This window comes from Camelina sativa, chromosome 11 (assembly GCF_000633955.1).
Source record: "Camelina sativa cultivar DH55 chromosome 11, Cs, whole genome shotgun sequence".
NCBI classification, from domain to species: domain Eukaryota; kingdom Viridiplantae; phylum Streptophyta; class Magnoliopsida; order Brassicales; family Brassicaceae; genus Camelina; species Camelina sativa.
In genome coordinates this window covers 10,778,844-10,788,598 of record NC_025695.1, presented here as the reverse complement: position 1 = coordinate 10,788,598, position 9,755 = coordinate 10,778,844, and the positions used below count along the sequence as shown (strand labels likewise).

Here is a 9,755-nt window from a genome sequence, read left to right as displayed (position 1 = left end):
TTTTTTTTTGTTTTTTTTTTTTTTTCTGTCTCGGGTACTTGTTAACCTTGTCTCGTTTCAGAGGCTTATTCAGTCTCATTCTTGGAGATGAAAATGGTTAGTGTTCATATGAAATAAATTTATCATTGCACAAGATAATTAGCTCTCACACAAATCTTAACTTTGTCTTTGCAAAAAATTTCATTGTTTAATTAGTAATGTTGCAATAGAATCTATTGAATAGATTAACAGCTAAAGCGAGATCAACATGTTTACGTTCAGTCGAGCGTCGTTTTAAATTTGTTATCGGGTTGTATTTTATCTTGTAGTCTCTTACAAATAATTATAACTTCAGCAAACAGGTAATGGAATTCATTTAGCAAGCGTTGTAGCCGAACTCTAGTTCTTGCCTTCTTGGTTAGTTCAATACTATATTGACCAATATACCTATTTAATTCCTTCATTTTTATTTATTAATACCAATAATGTATACAGTTAGAGTTGTTAAAATGAGCGGGTTGTCCATGGTTAGCCCATAGACAGCCCATAAAAATATGATCGTTGGGCATGGTCGTTAATAGACACGGTCAGTTATTTGTCCAAAATAAAAATATGATCGTTGGACATGGTCGTTAATAGACACGGTCAGTTATTTGTCCAAAATCAAATTGAACAATGTTTGATGGGTCAAAATGGACGCGGACAGCCCATTTTGACACTTCTAATACATATAACAATTGTAATATTTTGCCACTTCATATTTGCTTCTCTCTTTCTCTTTTTCCTTTTTCATACAATTTTGGATTTCCTACTTTCCATTAAACATCACTTTTGTTTCTCTCTTAATTCTAATCCTTATCTTTTAGATTAAATAATTTTAATTGCTAATATATTTGTTTCTTTGAAATTGAAAGATTTGACATTAAAACTACAGGATAAATTACTAATTTATACAACAATAATTATAAAAATTAATACTAGTGTATTTTGTAAAGTAACAATTCATTAATTCCAGTTTAGCTTTTAGTTTTTACCAAAAAAAAAATCTAAAAATAGTGAATAATATTATGGAAAGTAAATAAACAAAACATTTATGTTATCAAAATGCCACACAGACTTCATTATATATGTGTTTCTCTTTGTACTAAGAAGAACATTGTATCTTTCGTTACACTCCAAAACCCGAACCCTAAGATATTGACGAAAAAGAAAGCAATAATTTCCAATGGAAACACCAAACAACACCGCCATACATGTTTCAGAGGAGATGTGACAGAGATAATAGCGAGAATACCATTAAGAAGCATCTCCAAATTCAAATCGGTGTGTAAAGCATGGAAATCGGCAATTGAATCTGTGTATTTCCGCCGTCTCTTTGTGTCTCTGCACCAAAATACCTCTTCATGTTGGTCACTACTTCTCCTCCGACGACGACGAGAAGAACTCCTAGACTTCCATGGATGCAAGACATGGGGTCTTCCAAAGTCTCTAGGTTCTTATATTCCAAATGTGGAAATAAACGGTAAATTCAAATATATAGGTTCTTCCAATGGGTTGGTTTTGCTGCATAGATCTTCTTCTGGTACTAGGGGAACCTATGTGGGTAATCCAGTATTACAACAGTGGGTTGAGATCCCTTACCCTCCAAATAGCTTTACTTCCCTGTGTGGTCTAGTGACGCGTGTTGACGAGGACGGTGTTGTTTTGAGTTTCAAAGTGGTTAGGTCTGGTTCAATGTCACATAGTCAAGACGAATCTTATTTGAGTTTTTATGTGTATTTGTCGGAGACAGGCGTTTGGATTCGCAAATGCCTTTTCTGCCATCTTTCCTACCCAACCTTGTTTGATCCTTTGAGTCTGAATGGAACGCTTTATTTTCCCCAGAAAGATTCTTTTAATGTTAGGCCTAGAGAACTTGTGGTTCACGATTTCTATGGTCAATCCAAACAATGTAAAGTTATACCTCTCCCCGATCAGAATTTGAAACACAACAAAACAGCTTTGACTACATCAACCGGTTTTGTTATGTATATCAAAACATTAGCTCAAAGGGGAGGCAATCTTTTGAAGATTTGGAGGTTGAACAATGATTCAGCTTGGCAACTTCTGTGGGAACTCAGCCTCCCATTTATCGGTTGTTATGCACCAGTGGCAATGCATCAGTTTTATAGCAATATTGTGTATTTGTGGAGTCAAGAAAACCATTATTTGATATCATGTAACTTGCAGACACAAAACTACAAAATCTTCGGAGATGAGTCACAACATCAAGATTGTTTCATCAACCTGTCTGCTTGTGAGAAGCACATGGATCAGATTTCCAAGTATGGAGTTCCTCTCATCTTGTACCAATTTGTGCTCCCACGGTGGATGGAATTGATGCCTCGTCCTCCCCAAGTTGAGATGATAAATACAACTTCACTACTTTCTCCAATGCATAAAGATGAAGAAGAATAGATGCAACTAGGTTTGTATCAATTGTTTATTTCTTCTCATCTTTAGCTAGTTAATAAAATTGAACCAAAAACCTATTTTGCTTTGAAATATTTATGGGACAACATTTATATATGAAATAAAGATAATTAAAATATAGTAATTGTAAAAACAAATTGGAAAAGTTTGATGAAAACATTCACTTTTGCTTGCATGGGTTAACTTCTTCTTCTCTAGGGGCTTGTTTATATTTTATAACGTCCCATCTTAAACTTCTTATTTTTAACTTCATTAAGACGCATTAAAACGGATCCCAGTTTTGGTTTCTTTTGACCTAGTATTGTTTGGGACTTTGGGTTCCTTTACTCTCAATCCATAATTATTAACATAGAATCTGAAGTTTCCTACTCTCTTATCTTATAACCAAAAGTAATATTCCTGCTTACTTACAGGTTTAGATCATTACAGAACGGAATCGACTTTATTTTTTTTAAATACAACAATAAACCTGTAGGTTTTTTTTTTTGACAACAATAAACCTGTAGGTTGTTAAAACAGAATAATAACAAAGTTGTTACCATAACTTTTTTTTTTAAATAACTTTTTCCTTTTTTATTTATATTTTCTAGTATAAGATATATAGGCAGAGAAAAAAATATATTGATAGACAAAATCAAATTATTATGAGAAGGCTAATATGTAGATGATGAAAATAGTTGTGCTTGATGAATTTTGAAATTAATATAAAATAAAATATAAATTATCCGAATGAAATACACATATTAATGGAATTCTGCAAATCACATTATTGTGCTTATTCCTGTTTCTTAATACATATGAAATGATTCTAATCTAGAACTGTATTAGTTTCCTAGTTGTCATGGCTTATTTTGATTCTATTTCTTTGACTTTGTGAGTCTGTCTTCTTTAATTAAGTACTGAAACAGTATCTTCAACTTATGAGTCTGATCAATTGGTATGTGCAATACATCTTTTGGAACATGTTCATATGTAAGATAGTTTTTTATTAGTATAAAAATAAAATATAACATAAAATAGAATATAGCATAAAAATAATTAAAGCATAAAAATAAATCTTACCGTCTAATGGGACACAATTCTCGTGGTGGCTGGTAGGTGCACCTTCAACTTGAGTTTTTCATGAAAATTGTAGATGAAGTTTTGCTAAAATTTTGGAGTTTTTCGGTCGCTAGATATTTTGGTGAAAAGAAGAAGGTATTTATAGGTGAGAGGAGAGGTTCTGCTTCATGAGTGTGTCATTTAGGGTTTATTTTTTATGGATTTTTTTATAAAAAAAAAGTTAATAAATACAATGGCAGAACTGTAAATAAGATGATGTTTTGAGAGTTGATTAATAAAAAATGTTTTGAGCTTTGTAACGCTGATATATCAGTTTTTTTTGTAAATTTGATTTTCTATTAATATATAGAGAATATTACTAATTGAGGTGCTCTAACATCGTATCTTCGTCTTCCTCCGGAACACAATAACCTTAACCCTAATTTATCGACGTAAGCAGCTTCCAATGGAAACAACAAACAACAACTCCACACAAGTTTCAGGGACGACATATCTCTCAGTGGAAATATTGACGAAGATACTAACGAGATTACCATTGAGAAGCATCTCCAGATTCAAATCTGTGTGCAAAACATGGAAATCGGAATTCGAATCTGTGTATTTCTGCCGTCTCTTTGTGTCTTTGCACGGAAAGACCTCTTCCACTTGGTCACAACTGCTTCCACAAAGAGAACTCATAGACTTTCATGGATGCCAAACATGAGGTCTTCCAAAATTGTTAGGTTCGTATATCAAAAATATCGAAATAAATAATAAAATCGGTTATGACGCTTCTTCCAATGGATTGGTTTGGATGGATGGATATAATGGTGTTTCCTATGTGGGTAATCCGGTATTGCAACAGTGGGTTGAAGTCCCGTACCCTCCATATCCAAGATCTTTGCCGGTTGGTTTAGTGACCCGCGTGGACGAGGACGGTGTTGTGTTGAGCTTCAAAGTGCTTACAGTGGCTGCATTGGAGCCGAGTCCAGACAAATCCTCGACTTGTTTGTGCTTTTGTGTGTATTCGTCTGAAACTGGCATTTGGACTTGCAAGCGGCTTCATTGCCCTCATTACCTCAACAACTTCTCTCTTCCTATGACTCTGAATTAGACACTTTATTTATCTCCATCAGTTGATTATGATGCTGATCTAACTCTACCTGGAGCACTTATAGCTTATGATGTCTATGGTGAATCAAATCTGTGTCAGGTTATACCTCTCCCCGATCATAATGTGAATCACAACTCCGACTTCAAAAGAGCCTACACTACATCCACCGGATTTGTCATGTATATCAAAACATTCGATCACAATATTTTGAAGATTTGGAGGTTATTGAACAGTGATGATGATGATTCAGGCTGGCAACTTGAGTGGAAACTCCCCCTCCCGTTTATTCGGCCTGATGATGATATTAGCTATTATGCACCATTGGCAATGCATCCCTTTGATCGCAATATTATCTATATATGGAGTCAACAAAACCGTTATTTGGTGTCATGTAACTTGCAGAAATTAAACTACAAAATCTTGAGAGATGACGACCAATCAATCGATGATCTTCAAAATTGCTTCGTCAACCAGTCTGTCTGTGAAGAAGAGATGGATGATATTTTTGGACCATATTCACATCAGGAGTATGTAGTTCCTATCATTAGTTTCCATTCCTTACTCCCACGGTGGATCGAATCAATGCCTTGTCCTCCCCAAGTTGAGATTATTGATACAACTTCACTGTTGTCTAACATTTACTTAAAGACAAAGAAGAATATAGGCAAATAGGGAGCTATGCTTTTGGATTCAATGATTTTTTAATGGTTGAAAGGTGTTTCATAAGCTTACTAAACCTACTAGGATTTAATTTGTGGTACACGGCAAGATAATTATTATTATATATATATATATATATATATATATATATATAGAGATATTTTGTTTTATTAATAAAGTGAATTTCTATGATTTTTAATATTCATGTTACAATGTTATATATTTTTTGTACTTTTTAAAATAATTAGTATTTGTTATTGAATTTATGTAGGTTAAAATTGAGAGAACTATAATTATTTGAATATTTAAGGCAATAGGATATTTAATATTTAATGGTTGCATATGATTTTGTTTTATTGCAGAAAAATCTTACCCAAAAATAGTTATTTTAACTAAAACATTTTTATCTTTTAATTTAAAAGGAAACAAAAATTGATTTAACTAAAAATAGATATTTTAGGATTTTGATTAAGAGCATGTGCAGTGCACAAAGACTCTCATAGTCCCTCATATATAATATTTTAATAGATATAATTTAATTTTTAAATAAAACATTAAATTTAAAATCAATCACATATTGACATGTGTTTAATGATCTCTTCCATTTTTTATTATTTTTATTTTTTTAATTGTTGAGAAATTTGGTGAAAACTCCCCATTGTACATGCTCTAACTATGTAAATAAGAATAACATCAAGGGTACAACATCAAATATACTTAAAAAGTTTTTAATATAGATGTGTACAGATTACAGAACTTGGCTTGAGATCAATTAGATTGAGGTACTATTAATTTTCGAGAGGGAAATCAAGAAAAAGTAATTACCATAAAAAAAGACATGGAAGAGACAAAAAATCATATTGCAAGGAAAAGAAAAAAAAAAGATAGTGAAAGACACATCCATAGTCCAATTTGCTTCTTCTCTATGTATATGCGTTGTTTAACTGCAACCTAATAAGCCAAATTATAAGGAAGATTTTTGAGAAAGAACACCATACAGTATTACGAAAAGAGAAACAAAGGCAACTTCTCTAACAGAGAAGAATATGAATTTGAACGTGTGAAGTAGACAACTGATCTTGTTCTTGTTTCATATTGGCCTTGTAATTCTCCTGCAAAACGGAGGACAAAATTAATGTCATCATCGATGGGTACTCTAAAGCAAAACATAAGATGGATATATACATAATAGAAAAGAGAGGATAATTTTTGTTTGATATGGATCGGTTAAATAGTTGGATTTTACCAATTGAATGTGCAAGGAAACGTGCCTCGAGTGGAATTTTCGTTTGCATTTGCTTCAATACCCAGTGGTCTTCCTTTAACACAGTCACACATCCATGCCGATACATATAAATGAGGAAAATAACATTTGAGAGAAGAGTTTGCATATAAGATTATCTTCAATCAATTACACATACTACACATCTTTTCTTATGACATAAGCATACATTGGTTAAGAGAATTAGTACTAAGACCTCCTATGGAATTTGATGAAGTTTCTTTTTATCCATTTCTAATGACATTTACCTACATAGGTTAAGTGAGTTAGTAGTAAGACCTATGGGATTTGATTAAGTTGCTTCCTTTCCCCCTTCGCCTGCACTTGAGAATCAATGCCAGATCAAGATTCCCATCTACATGATTTTCCTGGAAATTTTTAAACTTCAAAACACTTGTGAATTGTTATAGTCAGATTTGAGCCAAGCTTAATATAGCTGTAAACGTTAACCTAGGATGGAGTGACTCAACTACCACCTGCTAAGACTTCCAATAATATGCATCTGATACCAACTTGAGGGAGAAAAAAATACTCATCATTAGATTTCATAACACTTACATTTTGGGTTTGGTTTCTGTGTTCCTCTGCTCTGCTTATAACACTAGCTTGAATCCCTTGGATAGAAAATCATCCCTGAGATGTAACATAACATAACATAAGATGTTTGAGTATCTTAATACGTTTCACCATTTGCAATCCTAAGATATTAAAGAATAAGACTTGGATTTTTCCTTACTAATCTTATCAATACATCAAATGATTAAGCACTGATGACTAAAAGATAAAGCATATAACCTCTTGTTTCTCTCTTGCATAATCTTATCTTCTCGAGCCCTACGTTCTTTCCTGCGCATAACTTCATCAGGATCTCCTTTACACCCCAAAACAAGACTGCTCACAAGGAGTTCCGCGCTATACAAACTATCACAGTCCTTGATCCTAAGCGTTCTACACCTCTTACTCGCTAAATCAAACCACACAAGCTTCGCATTGTTTATCTCCAACAAAACCTTATCCCTCTCCTTGGAATAAAGCAGAGGTCTGATAAAATCAAACGACTCCACATTCTTCGGTTTCGGTACTCTAAATAGCTTACTCCAAGACTCTTCAACGTTATACTCCTTCATAACCCAAACATCAACATAGCTAAACTCATGGTTATTACACATCAAACAAAGACAACCATCCAACACACCAATATCAAGATTCTCATGAGCAAGACTCTCAGGGAAATCAAGAATCGCAAACTCATCAGAGTCAAGATCAAATCTAATAATAGTATTAAACGAGATAAGCCCAGGTCTACTAGGCATAACCCAATGAAGACTATTGCTAGCTAAAACACCGTAGCCACGACGGTACAAGAGATGGTAATAGAAGTAGAAGTACCACTGGCGGACCCAAAAAGTTTTTGAACGTGTGTCAAAAATATTGGAATATAATTAATGGGGTGTCAAAAACCAAAATATGGTGGGTTCAATACAATTAAGTCCATAAACCCTTAAGAAAAAATCAAAAATTTCAAATGAATGGTGGGTCAATTGAACCCCCTTCTTCCTTAATAGATCCGCACCAATATACTATTAATTTTGGTAGAGTAGAGAAATTTGAGAACCTCTTTACAATTTTGTATGTCCATTAGTGAGAAATTCGATGAGTTTCTCAATCTATATAATTTTTAATATAATTTTATTAATTAATTATATTTTATATTTATAATGTATTATCAATAATGTTAAAAAACTTATTATGAATAATAAAATTATAAATACTAATATAGTTAGTTTTATTAATATTTTCCAAATTTCATAATTAGTTTAATAATACTAATATTTTTATTGTATCACTATCAACTAATATTAATTTAAAATATACTAATATTACTAATTCACATACAGTGTAATTGCAGTTGCACACTGTAGTTGAAAAATATTACTAATTCACATTTTTCACAAAATCTAATGTACAGATTATTAAATATTTTATATGTTTCTCCAAAGTTTAGCTACTCTTTTATACTTCTGGAATCTTTTAAGCTGAAAATGCCAAATTGAGGTCACGGGAAAGCCCATGCATATTTAATTTACGTAATAAAGGAATAAGATCAGATCTAATATTGGTATTGTCATGTGAATGATTAACACCGATATAGAGATGACTTGGTCCTTTTATCACGTAAAATATATACATATATATCACATTCAAATCTATATAAATCTGAATATCTTATTTATTGTAACTGGATTTGTAAATAATTCGGGTTAAACTTATAAAGATAAGATTATACATGCCAAATATGGTTCACGGGCAGTGTTCCAGTGGCTATGGGTGAGATCTGAAAAATCGAATTATATTTTCTCCACGTGATTATGATTTGAATTAGTGGATGAAAACATCATCCTTTGCTGACACGTGACAGACACGTCAATGATGGTCGGAATTATAATACCAAGGAGTCAAGGACTATGTCTATGATAAAGATGCAGTACTGACTATACGAAATATATTAGCCAAGAAGAAATTATTAAAACGCTCTAATGGCGTATAACATCGCAAGATATATGAATTTATTGGTGCGATTTGCAGCTTTGCACTGTATACTGAAAGTTAAATGTATATATGATGTGCAGTTACTTCAAAATGTATAATGTTCGTATGGCTGAGAGATTAATCACTTATAACTTTCGTTTTTATAATTAGGTTTTTAATGACATTGGAGCAAAACCAAAAACATTAGCATCGTCGACGTGATCGTAAACGATGAGTCATCTAGACATTTTATGTTTTTACTTGGAAACTTCTTGGGACGATCGATGTCATGTCACACTAATGTTATATTCCATATCATTGTTGATCTTGGAGAAACCTCTTTCAAGTGACACCACCCTTGACCCTTCAATAAATCATAATTGCACCTAAGAAAAATTTATATCATTCTAGTCCGTGAAAATTCATAACTGATGACATATATCCGATCCACTCGTTTGCCCAAAATTTAGGTTTCCCCGTTTTCCTACGTATGCTAGCTAATTTATATACCATTTATATTCAAAAATGTTCGTATATGGATTTTCCAAAAGTTGAAGTTGCACCAACCAAATTCTTATTACGGAATGACTGTTCTGAATCCCGATCGTATACACGTGTGCGACAACAATACTCCCGGGCCAACCATGATGAATTATTATTTTATTTCCCCCCCCCCCC

At 32.8% G+C, this 9,755-nt stretch overlaps 3 protein-coding genes across 3 annotated transcripts; 2 read left to right on the top strand and 1 right to left on the bottom strand.

Annotated features, from left to right (window-relative positions):
- LOC104727841 (putative F-box/kelch-repeat protein At4g22430) lies at window positions 1,205–2,436 on the top strand. Its single transcript, XM_010446911.2, is given in 2 exon segments — window positions 1,205–1,235; window positions 1,238–2,436. Coding segments are annotated over 2 exon segments (1,230 nt in total).
- LOC109127251 (F-box protein At3g26010-like) lies at window positions 4,307–5,278 on the top strand. The gene is made up of 3 exons (XM_019231818.1): window positions 4,307–4,499; window positions 4,629–4,785; window positions 4,840–5,278. The coding sequence occupies exons 1-3, from the start codon at window positions 4,307–4,309 to the stop codon at window positions 5,276–5,278; spliced, it is 789 nt and encodes a 262-aa protein (XP_019087363.1).
- Window positions 7,118–8,043, bottom strand: LOC104727840 (F-box protein CPR30-like). Its single transcript, XM_019231817.1, has 3 exons — window positions 8,032–8,043; window positions 7,344–7,939; window positions 7,118–7,181 (listed from the first exon to the last, which is right to left on the bottom strand). Exons 1-3 carry the CDS (start codon window positions 8,041–8,043, stop codon window positions 7,142–7,144), a joined length of 648 nt encoding a protein of 215 aa, XP_019087362.1. The 3' UTR covers window positions 7,118–7,141.